This window comes from Dermacentor variabilis, chromosome 5, assembly GCF_050947875.1.
Source record: "Dermacentor variabilis isolate Ectoservices chromosome 5, ASM5094787v1, whole genome shotgun sequence".
In the NCBI taxonomy this organism is placed as follows: Eukaryota; Metazoa; Arthropoda; class Arachnida; order Ixodida; family Ixodidae; genus Dermacentor; species Dermacentor variabilis.
The window spans coordinates 173951803-173971309 of record NC_134572.1 but is presented as its reverse complement, the minus strand read 5'-3'; the positions used below and the strand labels follow the sequence as shown (position 1 = coordinate 173971309).

Genomic DNA, 19507 nt, shown 5'->3' with positions numbered 1-19507 from the left:
GTGCGCCTTGTAGGCTTTCTCCCGCAGTGTTGCCGTGATGAAGCGGAAGAATTTGCCTTTCGTCGTGAAGCTCGCAATCATAAATCGTGTCGAACGTGGTGAGAAGTCGGATGTCCCCGCAGAGCACAAGATTCCGAGGAGCACTCTCGGCACGATCTTGAAGAATAAGGGGGAGATTAGGGCTAAAGCGTCCAAACTCGCGACCCGGTGCCCGTGGCGCCCGACTCGTACGCACGGCCGTGTACGAGTGGTTAATCTGAAATTGCTTCAGCCGTGCCGACTTCCGCGTGCTCGGTGATGACCGTAAATTCTGATGAATGCAACGAAGCCGTTGCCAAAGTTTGGAGCGAACTGTCAGAATTTCCGGAAGCTGTTGACGAATCAACGGTGGATCAGTTCGTGAGCGCAAATGATGTGTCGCGACCACGGGAGAGCCCGAAAACGAAGACTACATTGCGAACATCGTACCGAGCACAAGTGAAAGTGGGCACAATGAGGAAAGCAATGACGGTCCTTGGCCCACATCCTCCGAAGTGATTGGTGCGCTCGCACTAGTCCGGTGCTTCTGTGCGAATGCGGAAAGTTGCGGCCTCAGCTGCTCCGACTCCTTAATGTGGAAAAGTGCGTGCGTCGCAGGCAGCGAAATTGCCAAAGCAGAAGAAAATGCAGGACTATTTCGTGCGAAACTAAGCTAGTTTAATCAATAAAGTGGTTTTATAAATGGTATGTGCTTTTATGACATCCAATTATTTAGCAGGCTTATATCGAATTATGCTCTATATCGAACTGATAGGCGTTTTTTTGCGAGTTCGATATAGCCGGGTTCGACTGTAATTGGTTTTTCACTGGACTACCACTGTCGTCAAGTTAGAGTAGAACCTGCATACGATTTGCCAGCGCCAACGTTTGTGATCGAGTACACAAGCAATGACCCAATAGAGTTGCGCTTATTTTTTACCAGTTCATACCTTCCTGTATGTGGAGTGTAATGGTAGTTGTAATAAAACTAAATATGAGGTATAGAATAAAGGTAATAGAAGCTACGCTCCAACCTCTAGTCATGCTGATGATGAAATAGGACAGTTTTATGAAGATATTGAATTAGTGATGAGAAAAGTGCAAACTCAACATACAGTAGAACCTTGTTGATGCATTCCCGTTACGTACGTTTTCCCAGCGCCAACGTTCACAATCGAGAGCATCAAAAATGGCCCAATAGAGCTACACTCATTTTTCACTGGTTCATATGTTCCCGGAAAACACGATTTTTCGGCACCAATGTTCAGTACGTCGCCAAAGTGCGATCGTACGGTATGTTTTCCGGCCGCTAGATCCCATGTAAACAAGACAGTGCACGGGGCGTGCGTGCTGTTGAGAACAGTACATAGCTGCCCGCTGCAGCAGCTTCATCGCAATACTCGCCTGCTCGTCTCACGTGAAAATGCTGGCACGCACTCAGTTTCTCACTTTGGTACCAGCAAATCTGCTCGGGGGTCATTGCACGAGGCATTCACAGCTATCACCGCCAATCCTACTGTGATAAGCATCTTCGCCTATCTGTTTCACAGTGCGTGGTTCCATCGGAAGCATAATGCACGCTTTTAATAGGTGATAACCGAAATGCGCTGCCGTTCCCTGCTGCAGACTACGATTGTATGCGTTTTTTAGTCGCTAGATCCCATGTGAACAAGAAAAGGTGCAAGGCGCGTGCGATTGAGAACAATATATAGTCACCCTTCTCTTGTGAAACCACAACGCGCACAGTTTCTTATTCTGGTAGCAGCAAATCTCCGCCCGAGTCGTTGCACACCACATTCACAGCTATCACTGCCAAACCTAATGCGATAAGCATCTTCACCTATCCATTTTACAGCGCATGGTGCGTAGTGCCATTGGTAGCGTACTGCACGCTTTTAGTCGGTGATAATCCAAACACGCCACCGATCTCTGCTGCAGGTGGCGCAATGTGGGCATCATATTTTGCTTTGGCAGCATCCGGTGTCGCCCACTAGCTCGATTTTGTTTCCATTTACTGTCACCCTCTTAAAACACCATGCAATAGGAAAACAACAAAACATGCCTCGGGCCACCGGAGCACCAACACCAGCTCGACACGCGTCAGCGTCTCATGCTGCAACGATCCACGCGATGCTTTGCATTATGTAGGCATCAACAATAATTGAATCTGTCTCATTTTTTTTTAGTTACTTCGGATCGTATGTTTTTCCAGTTAGTACATCTTTTCTCTAGATTTTTTGAAAATGTGTGAACAAGGTTTTACTGTATTGTAGTCATGGGCGGCTTCAGTGCAAAAGGGGGGAAAAAGCAGGCCGGTGAACAAGCAATTGGCAACTACAGCATCGATTCTATGAACACTAGAGGAGGTATGTTGGTAGAATTCGCGAGAGGGAATAAGCTGTGAATAAGGAAAACCTTCTCCAGGAAGCGTAGCAACAGAAAGTGGACCTGGAAAGCCCAAATGGGGAAACAAGAAATGAACTAGATTTCATACTTTTTGCCAATCCCAGCATAGTGTGGGACGTAAAAGTGTTAGGTAAGGTAAAGTGTAGCGATCATAGGTTAGTGTGGTCTAGGATTCACCTCAATATGAAGAAAGAAAGAGTAAAATTGGGCAAATTGGTCAGAACCCGCCATGGTTGCTTAGTGACTATGGCGGTGCGCTGCTAAGCACAAGGTCACGGGATCGAATCCCGCCCATGGCGGCCGCATTTTGATGGGGGCAGAATGCAAAAACACCCATGTACTTAGATTTAGGTGCACGTTAAACAACCCTAGGTGGTCCAAATTTCCAGAGTCCATCACTACGGCATGCCTCATAATCGGAAAGTGGTTTTGGCATCTAAAACCACATAATTTAATTTAAAATTGGTCAAGAGGAAACAGGCCAACCTAGACACAGTAAGGGTAAAAGCAGACCAATTTAGGCTGATGCTTACAAACAAATATTCAGCGTTAGAACAGAGGGATTAAGGTGATGTAGAGATGCGGGGGTGCCGGGCGGACACCAGGTGGCATAGAGTCGCAGGCACGGGATGTTAGGCAACGGTGTGTGGCAGGCAGGGAGAACAGGGAAGGCGTGTGTGGGCGGTTGGCATGCGAGGAGCGCGCAACAACGAACTGAGTAAGTGAAGTAATCGGCAGAGCAACACGCATGCGGTGTGGCAGGACGAAACGCAGACTGCATGTGTGTGTGTGCGCCGAGGATTTCCCTATATAAAGAACATACTTGACAAGTGGGTGCTCGTCTGACCGGACCTAACGTGGAGGACCAACAATCGTCTAGTGCTGCCCAGCCGGTTGTTCAGCCTCTCCTGCCTTCTTCGATCGTCCAAGGACTGTTGACTTCGACCTCCAGGACCACAATGGAAAGGGAGAGACTCGCGGCTGATATAGCTCAAATTCTTCACACCACGCCGCTCAACGACATGGTTATGCCTGACGAGGCAACCCGCATGGCTAGGCCCTACGAGACAACCAGTGCAGGGCCAGCGCTCAATATCAAAGGTGTGCCCGTCCCACTGCCGAAATTTCGTGGCTACCCGGACCAACATTCGCCTCAAGACTTTCTGGAGAAGTACTCGGAGTACTGCGATATTGCGGGGATCTCCCCTGACCTCCATTTGCAGTTGCTTCCAGCAGCGTTGGAGGAGTCAGCCAAACTATGGTGGTGCTTCTCAGGTGCGCACCCCGGCTGGCAGTCCTTCGCATCTGAATTTGTGACGAAGTTTGCCACCATTGACTACAAGTTTAAACTAAAAGCAAAGCTAGATCAGCGCACTCAGCATCCGGCAAAAAACCTGAAGCAGTTCATTCACGTCATTGTCAAATACTATGACCGCATAGCGGAGCCTGTTTCAGATGCCGAAAAGGTGGAATGCGTGTGGAGACAAATGCACCCGACATTCCAAGACCTAACAGCCAGCATGAGCTTCGCACACCTGCAACAAATGGCGAAGGCGGCCGGCCCTATTATGGAACGCGCTTGGCATCGCCTGCGCTATGCGCCACTGCGTATTGCACAAGCAGAAGTTGATTTGGCCTTCATCTATTCATCTCCGCACACCGCTGCAACGCTCAACCAAACCTTTCCGGCCGACGGCTACACGATGTCCCTGCAAGTGCTCGCAACAGCCAGGAATAAAGGACCACTGCTTGAACTGTTGATTGGTAACAGTGTCCTTTATGTGCATTCATGGACACTGGGGCAGGCGTGAGCTTAATAGGTAGCCATGCCATCACAGCGGCCAAGTGCGCGGGAGCCACCTTCAGGGAAGAAGCATTAACCCTGATGCTTGCTCAGGGCTGGTCACAAACTGCACAATCAGTTTGCTGTCGTATTCGTTGGCAAGATGGGTCCAGGAAGCAGCGTTTTCTTCCTTTGCCAGAGCTGTGTCACTTTGCCATAGCTGTGTCCCTGAGCAGGATTTTCTTGAGGTGGCAGGTGTTTCTCTCCGCATGAGCCTTGGCGGATGGTCACTACACTTTGACCCATATGGGCTCATCAAATTTAAGAAGGCACCGAAGCGGCCGTGTGTGTCGGATGCTGGACACAGACCCCTGTCAGTCTGTAAGACTGCGTTGCAATGCGATAAGCAAGGTCAAGAGCCTGATGAAAATGTGGCCAGCTCTCTACAGGCACTTTTTGCAGATGTGTAGGATGTATGCCATAACACCACTGAGAGTGGCGAGTGTAGTCTAAGGAATCTTCGGGAGGAGCAGAAGCAGAAACTTAAACAACATCCTTGCAGACAATAACCATATTTTTACCACTCTGCCAGGTTGCATGTCCCTGGTCGTTCACAATATAGACACAGGCAGCCACCCACCAGTTGATGCAAGCTGCACCCAGTTAACAGCCAAAAGAGAGAAATTCTTGATGGGTGTATCCAAGATTTGCTGGACCAAGACCTCATTGAGCCCTGCTCCAGTTCCTGGGCCAGTGCACCTGTATTAGTAAAGTTGAAAACTGGAGGATATTGCCTTGCGGTTGACTACAGACCCTTAAATGCAATCACAACTGTGCCAGTATATCCCATGCCCTGCATAGACTTTGTACTCACTCAGCTCGGCCGTGCTAGGTGGTTCATGAGCCTCGACCATGCTCAGGGCTTCTTTCAAGTATCGGTTGCTGCCGAAGATGTACTGAAGACTGCATTCTTGTACCATAGAGCAGTGTTTTAATTTAAATGAATGCCATTTGGGGTTGCAGGTAGGCCAGCAACATTTCAGTCTCTCATAGACAAAGTGTTAGAAGGCATAAAACACAACTACTGCATGGCATTTCTTGATGGTGTGCTCATTTATTTAGAAACTTTTGAGGACCACCTACAACATATTAATGAGGTACTGTGAAGAATTGGCTCTGCAGGCCTGACAAGCAATCCCAGCAATGTTACATGCTGTGAATAGGCATGAAAGTTCCTTGAACATGTAACCTCTCCAGGCTAATGTCAACCTGATCCGGACAAGGTGCGAGTGGTTGAAGAGTTCCCATGCCCTAAAACAGTTAAGAAAGTACAAATGTTTTTGGGCCTTGTGGGATACTACAGAAATTTTATCCCCTGGTTTTCTGACAAAGCCAGACCCCTGACAGCTCTCCTCAAGAAAGGAGCCCGTTGGGTTTGGGGTGCCGAGCAACAGACAGCGTTCGAGACTCTGAGGCTAACACTGGCAGGAGAGGTGGCTGTGGTATTGCCTGACCTGAACAGGCCCTTTGTGATTGAAACAGATGTCAGTGGCACTGGCCTCTCGGCAGTGTTGTTGCAGAAAGTCGAAGGGGAACTGAGGCCTGTGTCACTTATAAGCAGGACCCTCAGCGCTGCTAAAAAGAACCATCCTGTCCTTTTTACCCACAGCTCCCACCCGCTGTGGTGTGAGCTGTCGATAGATTCCGACCGTATGTAGAATTCACATCATTTGAGGAGCATTGTTACCATGTATGTTACCATGTAAACATCCAAGCCATGCACCATTGGCTTGGATGTTTAGGATTGAGCTGACATCGTGCAGAGTACGACATTGGGTGTTAAGATTATAAGGGTTCAAATGTACCATAAGGCATCGTTAAGGACGAGCCAACATCCCAGCGGATGCACTAAGCAGGTGCCCCATCCCTGCTGCCGAATCTGCTCAGCTTTCTTTGGCAAAGGACTGGTTTTTAATCGAAGTGCAAGAGCCACAACAAACCATTCGTTTTGAACTAGCAGCCCCTGTTTACGTGACTGGTGCGTCCCCACTCACCGACACTGCAAAGTTCCAGTCGGAACAGCGCAAGGATCCACTGCTGCTGCAGGTGCTGCAACACTTAAAGTCTGGCCTGCTATCTGGTGACGCTAAAGAGTCCAAGAGGGTACAGGACCTAGGGGATGACAGCAAAATCTGAAACAATGGTATCCTTATGTACACAGTCAGTGAACGTAAGGTCGCCTGGCTTGCTCAACACTTACAAGACATGTCACTGAAAATGGACCATGACCACCCCCTAAGTGGGCATTTAGGCTTTTTTAAAACTTGGAAACATGTGAAGAGCCGGTTCAGATGGCTCGGTATCCGCTCCAATATCTCCCGTTACATCCACAGCTGCTAACAGTGCCAGGCTTTCAAACCTCACCGGCAAAAACCAAAAGGACTTATGGACAGTCCATGGGCCACCCACCCAATGCAGCAGCTAAGTCTGGACCTTATTGGTCCACTGCCCACAACCCCTCGGCGCCACAAGTACATCCTGCTGGTGCTGGACAGGTTTATTTATTTATTTATTTATTTATTTATTTATTTATTTATTTATTTATTTATTTATACATACTGCAGCGCAATTTGCGCTATAGCAGGAGTGGGTTGAAAAAGGTACAGAAAATGCATTAGAGTATACACCGGTAAACGCAAGTGAACACTTTTACAAAAGAGCACTGATGAAAGGAAAATACACACGAAGTTATACAAATGCTACCGGGCATGGTTGAGCATGATGGGTGAGCATAGGTGAGCAAACTTTGGTTCACAAAGTTTGTAGAGCTTTTCCTGTACGTGCGCCTACCTCCAAATTGATCATCGATAAAATGATCAATGTTTTTTGCCAGCATGGTGTGCCTAGCTCCATCTCTTGCAAACCATTCATAAGCAAACTGTGGAAAGGCATTCTCAAACACTGGGGAATCAAGGAGAGCCGCACAGTCCCGTACAGATCAGCAGGACAGACTGGGGAATGCGATAACACAATTGTTAAACAGTGCCTGGTGGGCTACTGCACTTCCCACAGGAACTGGGACAAAAGGCCGCCCGAAGTGGCGTTTGCAATGCACACGTCTGAAAGTGTAGTTATTGGCTTTACGCCTGCCTTCTTGTGCTATGGGCGGGAACTACGGAACCCGTGGAGCCATCACAATGAGGCAGCTGGCACCGAAGTGCTCCCTTCTGCGCTTCATGCCCTAGCTGCTGAACTGAATGTGTATGTTCAAGATGCCTGGGCCTTTGCACAGGACCACCAAACTTTGACAAAAGCCAGCCAGGCAAAGTATTACAACAAAAAGCGCATTCCAGCTACCTTCCAGGTTGGAGACTTGATTCTCTGGTACACGCACCCGCTATGTAAGGCAGCCAATGGATTCACAGCCAAGTTTGCCCCCCGACGCACAGGGCCATTTAGAGTGGCTGCACACATTGGACGCAATACCTACAGACTCAGAGACCCGCCTACAGGAAAACAGAAAGGCCTCGCTAATGCAGACCGGCTGTGCCCTTATCATGTGCCCTGGCAGCCCTCTTCACAGGATAAAAGGGCGAGATCTGTGAAGGTACCGGGCCGACGCCAGGTTGGCGTAGAGTCGCAGGCACGAGACGGTAGGCAACTGTGTAGAGTAGCAGGCACGGGACAGTAGGCAACGGTGTGTGGTGGGCAGGGAGAACATGGAAGGCGTGTGTGCGCGGTCAGCATGTGGAGAGTATGCCACAACAAACTGAGTGAGTGAAGTAATCAGCGAAGCAAGCCACATGCAGTGTGGCGGGATGGAACACAGACTGCGTGTGTGTGCGTGCGCCAAGAATTTCCAGAAATAAACAATGTACTTGACAGAGGTAATGAACAAAATCGTAAGTATACTGACTTCAGAAGCACCTATTGAAGTAGGACGTAAGGCATCAAGGCAACCAGTAGGTAAGCTCTCCCAAGTAATGAAAGACCTCATTAAGAAACGACAAAGCACGAAAGTGGCCAACTCAAGAGATCAGTTGGAATTCACGGAACTGTCAAAACCGATCAACAAAGAGAAAGTAAGGGATATTTGAAATTAGAACGTGAGAAAGACTGGGGAAGCAGTAAAATATGGACGCAGCATGAAATCAGTGAGAAAGACAAGCATGGTAACATGATCAGTAAAAGCAGCAGAATAATTCTATACTGACCTGTACAGTACCCAGAGCAGCCACGATACGTCCATTCAAAGTAGTAATGAACAGGTTACAGAGGCTCCTTTTATAACTAATGATGAAGTTAGATGGGCCTTGCAAGACATAAAACGGGGAAAAGCAGCAGGAGAAGATGGAATACCAGTCTATGTAATCAAAGGTGGAGGAGACATAATGCTTGAAAAGCTTACAGCCCTTTATACAAAATGTCTCACGACTTCAAGGGCCCCAGAGAACTACAGAAATGCCAACATTATACTAATCCACAGAAAGGGAGACGTTAAAGAATTGAAAAATTATAGGCTCATTAACTTACTTCCAGTATTGTATAAAATATTCACAAGATAATTTCCAATAGAATAATGGCAACATTTTAGTCAACCAACAGGTTGGCTTTAGGAAGTGATACTGTAGAATGGATCACATCTATGTCCTCAATCAGGTAATCGAGAAATCTGCAGAGCACAATCAAACTCACTGTACGGCTTTCATAGATTATGATTCAGTAGAGACACCAGCACTCACAGAGTACAGGATGCTTATGTAAATATCTTGAAAGATATCTACGTACGGAGATTCCACAGCTACGTTAATCTCTACAAGAAAAGTAGGAAGTTACCTATAAAGAAAGGGGTCAGACATGGAGACAATCTCTCCAATGCTATTCACTATGTGCTTGAAAGAAATATTCAAGCTATTAAGCTGGTAAGGCTTAGGATTGAGCATCAACGGCGAATATCTCAGAAACCTTCGGTTTGCAGATGACATTGTCCTGTTCAGCAACACTGTGGACGAGTTACAGCAAATGATGGATGACTTTTACAGAAAAAGTGTAAGAGTGGGGTCTACAAATAATCTGCAGAAGACAAAGATAATGATCAGTAGCCTGGCTAGGGAACAAGAGTTTAGGATTGCCAGTCAGCCTCTAGAGTCTGTGACGGAGTATGTTTACCTAGGTCAATTACTCACTGGGGACCCTGATCATGAGAAGAAAATTTACAGAAGAATAAAAATGGGTTGGAGCGCATGCGGCAGACATTGTTAGATCCCGACTGGAAGCTTGCCACTATCATTAAAAAGAAAGGTGTACAATCAATGCATTCTACCGGTGCTGACATATGGGGCAGATACATGGAAAACTGAAGAAGAAACTCGAAAACAAGTTAAGGACCGAACAAAAAGCGATGGAACGAAGAATGTTAGGCATAACGTTAAGAGACAGGAAGAGAGTTGTGCGGATCAGAGAGCAAATGTGGATAGCCGATATTCTAGTTGACATTAAGAGAAGAAAATGGAGTTGGGTAGGCCATGTAATGCATAGTATGGATGACTGGTGGACGATTAGAGTTACAGAACAGAATGGGTGCCAAGAGAAGGGAAGCACAGTCGAGGACGGTAGAAAACTTGGTGGAAGGATGAAATTAGGACGTTTGTGGGTGCAAGTTGAAATCGGTTGGTGCAGGAGATGGGTAATTGGAGATCATTGTGAGAGGCCTTCGTCCTGCAGTGGACATAAAACATGCTGATAATGATAATGATGATGATGATGATGTTACCAGAACACGATTTTTCAGCACCAACGGTCAGTACATCGCCACACTGCAATTGTATGATACGTTCTCTGACCACTGTATCCCGTCTAAACAAGAAAATGAAATGAATGAAACAAGAAAGCACACGTGCTGATATGTTTTTGTAAGTTCACTAATTTTACATTTAATTTGTTATATCCATGTTTGTTATATAACAAGGTTCAACTATAGAGAGGACACAATGGATGCTACCAAAACCCTTGACGGCACACTGACTTAGTACAGGAACCATTGCCATTCACTTTCCATTTTTGCATCTTCCTTACTAAGCCTTCACTCAGAGTAACAGTGATCGTACTGACATCACAGAAGCAAACTTTACTAATACAAATTCAGCTAGTATTCCTTTTTAGTGTACCTTTAGGTGAGCTTAAATTTATCAATAATTTATGCGTAGTATATATATATATTTCTGCTGAATATTGTTTTGCTGTACAAAGGACAAGGGAACAAGAGTGATAATTGTTTTATTGGACATACGGCTGCTATTGACACTTGTTGCCTTTATTCTTCTTTTTTTTTTGTACTCTCATTTTCAGAATCATAGCAGAGGAGTTGAGCAGAAGCATACCCGAGGAGAGCGTTGAATTATTTGAGAAGCGCGATGTTGTCGATTTCGTTGTCCTAATGGACTGGAGAAGTGCGGATGTCCCAGAGGACAACCAGGCTCCTCTGAAGGTCCTGAAGGATGCAATATACAAGGTATGGCTACGAGAAATATTGCTTATGGTTTATAGAAAATCCTGTCATGTTAGAACTATCACATGCTTGTTTGTTATCTAGTATATTATCACCATGATCACTTTGTATGTGGCAAACTGCCTGGTTTATCTTAGTGCACACAAAGATAAGATAAGCTTATTGCCTACTGAAAGGTGAGGCATAGTGGCATGATTGAATTTTTTGCTTCAAGAGCTGCAGTTCTTTCACCCTTTTAAAGCACACCTCTTAGGCATCCGTTCCTGCGGCGAGTGTTGACGTTTTCCCGCTGTGTAACTGAGCGAATGAGCGAAGGATGAAAGAGCGAAAGCGGAGAGGAGGGTGCAGCGGAACCATGTGGAAGAAAGCAGAGGCGGTTATGATGATAGTGAGAGAAGAAAAGTGTAATCCAGTGACAATGGTCACAGTAGCATGCGTCGTGTTAAACGTCTGTCGACTGTGGCCTCTGTGAATCACGGCCACACGTCACCCACTCGCTGGCTGTCACCATCTCCAGATTAGCAGGGCAGTCGCGCCACACTGCACTCGTTTGCAGCGTGCCGCACAAGACAGATATCCGCGCCGGCCAATATATAGCGAAATGAAGACACGTATAGAGCTGCACTCAAATTTCACATTAGGGAGCATTGTAATCGTCTGAATTTTTTAACCTGTTGTTACTGGTTGTCATGATTTGTTGACATCCAGCTTCTGAGCTCCTAAACATTGTAGCTTAATCTCCACATTCTGGCCAAAAAATTTTGAAAGGTGGACATAGGATAGGATAGGATGGGAATAACTTTATTAAAAGGCCGGCAAGTGACAGTTTAATGCGTCGTGACATTGGCCTAGCGTCGACCTGGGGTTATGCCCTACCCTGCACTACCCCAGTTCAGGCCGTTTGTGGTGGGTCGCAAGGCTTGTGCTTTTAGAGCGCACCCCGGGCCTGCTGGATGGCCTATATTTGAGTGTCCTTGTCTGTAGACTGCACTGCACTTTGAAGTTTGGGTAGGTAGGTCATAATATGTAGACATATTACGATTGAGAAAGACAGGGGTGTTGCATACTCCCTGTTGTGTGTGTGTGTGTATGTGTGTGTGCGTGCAAGTGAGTGAGTGAGTGAAAAACAGCGACTCTACATGGTTCTTCTCTTGCCTGCACACAGCCAAATGGCATAAAATAGTGCCCCCATGCTTGACGGGTCGATGAATGTAGTCACAGACAGATTTTATTCTGACTTTCCCATGGTGCTGTCACTTACTCTACAGAACCAATGTGTAACAACAATCAAAATTTCAGACACCATACATTGCCTAGCTTGATTTTCTTGGACTGATACATGGGCATGGCAGCTACGAACCTCATCTTCAGGTAGTTCCCCCACATTCGTAATGCCTTACAGCCGCTGCAAAGAGTTACATTGGCTTGGTGCCAAATGACCAAACTGAACTGCAACCTTGGTGGCTAACTCCCAGCAAGGTGGCACTGATTAGAACCAGCCAGTGAGCTTGGCAAGCTGTCGTATGAAGCTCAGCCTTGGTTAAAAAATAATTCTAAAAAGGTGTAAAAGCTAAAGAACAACACTATTCACACAGATTTTTCATGAAACTGCGCAGCTAACGTGCATGAATTGCAATTGTGATCTCGGCGATGGTACAAACTTTTTTACAGGCTGCCATGAGATGCAATACAGTTCATCTTTCATGTAGAAGAATGTACAGCTGGCCAAAAAAGTTTTCAAAACATGCGATTTGGGAAAAAGCTGAATTGGTGCGAAGCCTGGGGAGGGGGGGGGGGGCACATAGTCTTGACTTCAAGCTCTCAGTGTGTACCAGTGTCGTTTGTGACCTACACAGTGGTCAATTAAATCAGAATTGCCATGCGAGCAAACACTCACATTTGTTGTGGAGCCCGTGTCCCATAAACTTTTGTGGCTGACTGTACACTGAGAAAGCATTGAGTATTGGGACATGGAGACATTCTCTTTCACCGGATGCCTGGCTTAGTCCATTGTGGCGAAACCACAACTTTCACCCTAGGGTAGCAAACCGCAAACAAATGCTGTGAGTTAGCAGTTTCTTACTCAGTGCAGCATTCTGCAGTGGTACTAATGTGTGGGACAACATCGAAATAATGTGTTGATTGATCACAGATTGCTGATGATTAAGCAGTTATTAAGCACTTCACTACAGAGATCATTTCTGTGCTTGTCGCAGATTTGAACAAGGAAACTGTAGATAGTCTCAAGCTAAACTTGTTGAAGTCTTGATTTCTGTGCATCATGATGCACAAGTGGGCTTATGCATCTTAGGTGCAGTATGACCAATAAGCTAGACACATGAAGAAGAAGAATGTTTATTGCGCTAAAAGAGATACAAAGTGACTGTGTCAGCATCTAGTGCATGTATTGCCGATATGGTGATATGAAGTTGCATTACGAAAAGGCTGAGTAAGTACGAAGTCAATTAGCAAGTATAATGTTAATATGAAAATTGTAGCATCAGTGTGGAATGTATACAATGCCAGCAGTAATTTGCGAGGACAGTGCCACTATGGTGATTGGTAGCTCCCTGGAAGAATGAGTTTCTCGAGCAACAATGCAACGTTTGGCAGACATTTAATCAAGCTAGGTGTATTTTTCCACCAACAAAGAATATTGTTCAATGTCCATAAACATTGTGGACTGTCAACAGATTAAGATTCTTTTTTGGTCTGCCTGCATTTACATGCAGTAAATGTTCGTTATAACACAGGTCATCAGTGCAGCAAGTGGAATTTGTTATAAGAGGTACTTCACTAGAAGAAGAAAGTCTCTGCAAAACCTCCTTTATGGAGTTTTGGTAAGCAGGTAATCGTTTTAATGAGGAAACGTTAGGAGTGTAGGAACTTGTAATAAATTTGTATTGCAACAAAGCGTCATGCGGTAATGGCAACAGGACAGCATTTTATTTTGTAGTAAAAAGAGGCGCATCTAGGGTCTGACAGGGGCTTCATCCAAATGCCAGAAGTCTGTCTTCTGAAGTTATTATGCAGGTTACGAGACCCTCTTTGCAAGATTTGTAGTTCACTGTTTTTCCACTCTGTACTAAAGAAGCCCAGCGCCACCTCAGTTCGGATAGCCCTGCCTAAAATACACTGTAATGCTAGTGGAACTGCAAAAAAACTTTGGGTAGAGCTATAGCAGACTCTTTTCGATAAATTCTTTTTGTATTGCGATAGCAATCAAATGAACACTTGAGGCATGCTCATGCCATTGGCACTGCCTTGCTGTCATGGTCGGTGAAGCATGCGAGACACACAGTGCATTTCACTGTAAAGAAGAGGGCAACATTCAGCCTTCCTTCTTCTGGCGTGAGGGTTGTGCACACAAACACTAGCGCACCTCCTTTGCATTTACGTGTGTGCCTCACTGTCCAGACAGTGAATTTGAAGCTACGAACGGCTCACGGTTTTCCATCGAATACATCTCGAGCACCAACAATGCGCATCACCTCCAATGCTACTGGCTGTGCTCCTCATCGTGCCAGCATTTCGAGACTCCTGGTAGCTAGCTGCCAGGGCGTTGCTACTGCGGCTACCTTGGATGCTGCACCATGTCGCCACATGTTCCAACATGTCGGCCCACATGTTCATAGAACTGTGGGGCGACATTGAGCTTGAGTACAGCACCTAACGTTTTCCTTCTGTTTACCCTTATGGCGAAGCTGCCAATTTTCCTTAGTTTCTTTATTAGCTTTTTTTTTTTTTTTGTTCATGAGAAAGCTTTTTGAGGCCCTGCTTCACGAGGCCTGCAGTTCATCTCATACAATGTGTTGATGAAGGTATGAACTAGCTTGTGCGGCATCAGAGGGACACATACTCGCCATGTTAAGATCTGCATGTTGTCTCTGTCCTCTCTTTTTGATTTTGCAATTATCGTTATGCAGTGGTCGACACAGAAGGTGCTCAGGTGTGAGCCCATGGTTCTGAAGGATGGCTACGAGGACTGGCTTATGCGATACCCCATGCACACCACCAACGCCCACACCAAGGTCCCGGAGACGAATTCGGACCCACTTGTCAGCAACTATTTAAACAGCACAGGTCGGTATACGCTGTTTTACAGTTTTTACAACGAAGCTGTGAAATGGAGTGCCGCAAGAGCTTTCATATATAGGATTTCATATATATTCATATATAGAATATCAAATGCAGATGCAACACAACTTGTGTCGGAGCACCAATTTTTCTTTGGAACATAGCTGTCAATGATTATAAAAAAGTCGCAGTTTTGCCTGAAAAGTGAAGCATTAATTGTGATGGCAAATTAGTGTATGTAGTGGGAATAGTACTTTTATCAGCCGGATTAACCTGTAAACATTCGCTTGCTAACTAAATTAAAAAGCATGGTGTCAGGAGCTCACAGGCAAGCAGAAACACTTCTCATGCGATAAATGCGGACACTCGCTGTCAAAACACTGCCATGAGGAAGAGCAGCAGCAGCGAGTGAATTTACTTTCGTGCGGCCTCTCGTTTCAACGTAAACTAAGCGACAAGAACACAGCGCGCACGAAGCTATGAGCTCTTGGCAGACCTACACTCTGTACTCATCGCAGATCACTTTCAAGATAGGGCTCGCGCTCAGGCGTGTCATACGGAGCTGCTGCCAGAGTAAAGCCCCCACTCTCCTACTGCCTCGCACACGGTGGAAGATTGCATGCTTCCTCCCCGACTTCCTCCCTTGCACACGCAAAATCAAGCCGCCACCCTTGGCTCATCCTAGCACGCTTTCACTCGCACCTACACCATACGGTGCGTGGCCACTATGTTACCGCACTCAGACTTCATATGGAACATCACGGCGACGCCGATGGCGGAAACGTGCCTGGAGTGTCCGTATAATTGTTACCGCAATAAAATATAATTTACCTTATGTATACCTCATTTGAACAGACAGCTTATATGACCCTGTTTTTATAACCTTTCATTCATAATTTTTTGCTTTTCACATGACATTTTATTGGCTCCAAGTTGGATGTCAGCTAAGAGTCTGCACGGTTGCGGCAGTAATTTGCAACCATCCATTTTAATTTAGTGCTCATCATTTGTCACACTAAGTGCCCGATCACTGCAGTAACGGCACTGAGGATCTAGCCAGAGCCAATCACAAAGCGCAAGAAGGAAAAATTTTATTGCATTGTTATAAAATGCGGTCACTGGTTCTGCATGTATGACGGATTATTGTAGGTGTGATTAGACAGCACAGGATGTGCCTTTGTACCGCAAGCCATGCCACCACATTTGAGCATAATTGCCACAAAATTCTACATTCCATTGCCACAGTATTCTACATAATCTACACCGTGAACTAAAAAGAAGGCTCATTATATCAATTTTAAGGAAAATTTTGCTTCTGTAATATGAAATCTTAAGGAAGGACTGTCTTAAATGTCTTAAATAAATGTCTGAATGTCTGAATGTCTTAGAAACTGAAAATCGTAAAAAAAATCAGTTTTTCGGGAACTACTTGTTTTGGCATCTGTAATGCCTAATCTACACCGTATCGAAATGATTTGCCCAAAAACGCACCTTAAGCGTCCGAAAAAATTTATTTTGTCAGCGCAGACGGTGGGAAATGACCACAAAATCATGCAGAAACACCGGAGTTCACGGAACTATTCCTAATCTTTCCCGCCGCTGAGTGCCACCATCTCGGTATCATTTGAAAGCTCAAAGTTCCACCTTTCAGTTCCCCGTATCCTCGCCGACGATGGCCACATAAAAAAAGCGCAAACGAAAAAAAATCAGGGGCCGGTCTGACGATGTTCGCGATGCGTGTGGCCTTTGTATTTGCTCAGCGCGTGAGTGTGCTGAGAGGTGCCTTCTGATTGGCTGTTGCTATGGAAACTAGGCCTAGCAGACGAGCAGACGAGCTCGTCTGCTAGGTCTGGCAGTGGGTCACTTCAAAAACCACTGATATGCCGTTTCTTTGTTCATCGTATTGTGAATGTAAGCAGCAAATCAACCTTCTCCAAAAAAAAAGTTTGAAACCAAGCACACGTCCACGAAAAGCGAAGCGCAAGCCATCTCTACTTCCTACGGCAAGAAAGGGGAGGCGGTTATCCCAAAGTTCAGACGAGCCAACAAGATCGCGCTGGAGATAATTCACTGTGTCACGCAGTCTTATACCGCATCGGCAATAACGCAGCAGTGAAGCTAACCATTTCCCTCTGTCCCCGTGTGTCGGTTTACTTTGGAGACTGCAGACGATGTGCCAATGCCTATTCCCATGCCTCTCGCGCGTACGCGGGTTCGTGTTGGCACATTCCAGATTCTGTTACAAGCCTATATGTGCGCCTAATGTCTACGTCAGCGGAAGAATTTTGCGTTTTTAATTATATTGTAATTATTATTTCCTGGTTTTGAAGCTTCAAACTTATATTTTCCCAGTTTCTTTTAGTTTTTTTTTTCCTGAAGTATAGCATTTTTAAAGTCTCAAATTTTGGGATCGGCACTATGTTCCTTCTACTCGTTCAATTCTTGTCATTCTTTTTTTTCCCTGAATGCAGGCGAGTCTGAGAGTGCACAAGAACTGTGACATAGTGTCTTAGGACACCAAATATTTTTAAATCCTTTAGAAATCGCCAACAAGAATTCACATTTTTAAAGCTGCGACTTTGGAATTTCATAACTTTGGCTGAATTACAGATACGAACATCCAAGTGACAACTTGCAGTATTTGAACTTCCAGGAACATACCTGCTTCATTTTACCTATGTTGTTGCACTACATTTCTTCCAAATCACATCCTAAATTTTTAACACAAGGATTCTAACTACCTTTTTATTATTGTCAGAAAAAATCTTCATTGCCTATTAATAAGCAGCACACCATATTGGATGTGTCCTGAAAGTTTCATGTGTCTAGAGCGAGTATCAAAAATGGTTGTTCTGGATGCCATGTCCCCTCATATTTAATGCTGTTTGTTTTTTGTACTTTGCTCAAAACCTTAATTTTGGGCTCCATGTAATATTCAGGCCTCGATATCTCAACACCAAGAACAAATAGAGCTAAAAAAATTTTTTGCAGAACCGAGCCTAATGTATACTCTAGTATAGCAAGCAAATTTTTTTGTTTTCACTTTGGAAATTAATTATTTTGCTACAATGTCTGCCTCATGGTTGCCATATCTTGTGGGCTTGTGTTCAATGGGCTGTAATTAAGGGTCAGATAAAAAATGTGCTTGCTATCTTTCATTCCTTAGTCTTTATGCTATCTAAACATGCCTTACAAATTATTTTTTATTGTGCCATTTATTTTCCATTGTGGCTTTGAACGATGGAAGTGAAGTTTTAAGTATCGTAGAAACTAATTGACCTACAACAAAGCTAATTACATATTAGAAGTCAGCCCAAAAATCTTAATAAGACTCGAAAGTTTCATTAATATTGACGAAAAAGAGGATGAACATTATTTCAGCAGCAGTGTCCCCCCTTAATGACAGTTTTCTCAAGATGCCCTTGAAATGGGCATTTCAGGGGGAATCATTATTACTCATTGTAGCCATTAGTTAGTTATATCAATGCTTATACTGTCACCGACCGATAATTCAGACTCAACGGTTACCACCAAAACGTCAGAATCCAAAATACTGGATTTTTCCCAAGAATAAGTGACTTTATTCAACAAATGGCTAAAAAAGGCATGCCATATTCTCAGATTGTCGCTTTCGAAGCTACCTTCAATTTTGTATGACTATAGGCAAGACGCATCGGTGTCTAGGAGCGACGGCATTCTCGGTACAGTGCCAAGCATGCTACCTTATCACAATGCGGAAGCGCTGCCACCTGTTGATGCCTCTGATGGTAGTCACGTGGTATATTGCACAAAGGAATGCATCTTTCGAAAGGGGTCAACCAAGAATGCAGCCCAAGTTTATCACTGCATGTTGCTGCATGCACACACACTTCCGTGGCCGTGATTTTCTAGCAATGATTTGATACTATACCTTTTCATACTTTTCACGCTTTGTCAGTGGTCAGAGCAATGTTCTGCACAAATTATCAAAGGGATCAGCGAGCCATGAAGAGTGGATGATAAGAGTGGCGTATACGGGATAAGAGTGCAAAATTGCAGCCCGTATCTCAACCATTGTCATGTTGTCGATACAGATAGCCAAAACTACAGTGAACACATGCACTGAATTCTCATCGGTGGCTACTAGATCGACTAGGGTTCGCTAGTTTTGGTTTCACAGAGTGGCAGCAACATAGCCAATGACCATGCTGGCAATGTCTCACAACTAAAATATTGCTATTTCTGCTTGACTCAATGGCCACATTGTAATAGCACACGGTCGTGTAGTTGGAGTCCAAATCATTGCACGACACACTGTAAGGTGTCCGAAATATTAATCGTCCTTAGTCTAGCCCCATAGATATTAAACCTGTAAGGTCAGTGGCAGTGCGGCGGAGCTGTCCGAATAATCAAGCATGTTTAAATAATCGGTCGTTGAATGTAATGAGGTTTTAACATGTCTGGAACCAGTGGCAGCAGCTGCAACTGGGAGAAATTGTAGCACATGCTTCTGTGAGATAAAACTGTGAACTAAATATTTTTACACATTTATTCGTCATTTATGTTATCTGGCATTAAACTTAAACAAAGTGTTTAAAATAAATGGGCCCCTTTTGAAACTATTGAATGCTGTGAGATTAAAACGTTAATCAAATCAGACATCTGATGAATGAAATGCAATTGTACGGCATGGCCAGCTCCGGCTGTTATCTAGCCATGCTGTTTTTAGAGTATTG

General features: G+C 45.0%; 1 protein-coding gene across 1 annotated transcript in view; it reads left to right on the top strand.

The window, feature by feature from the left end:
• The window catches only part of LOC142583713 (ubiquitin carboxyl-terminal hydrolase 8-like), a 93742-nt gene that overhangs the window by 42436 nt on the left and 31799 nt on the right, over positions 1–19507 (top strand). The window contains exons 7-8 of the mRNA XM_075694201.1: positions 10556–10718; positions 14642–14798. Coding sequence (XP_075550316.1) covers positions 10556–10718; positions 14642–14798 — 320 coding nt within the window. The remainder of the gene's footprint in view (positions 1–10555; positions 10719–14641; positions 14799–19507) is intronic.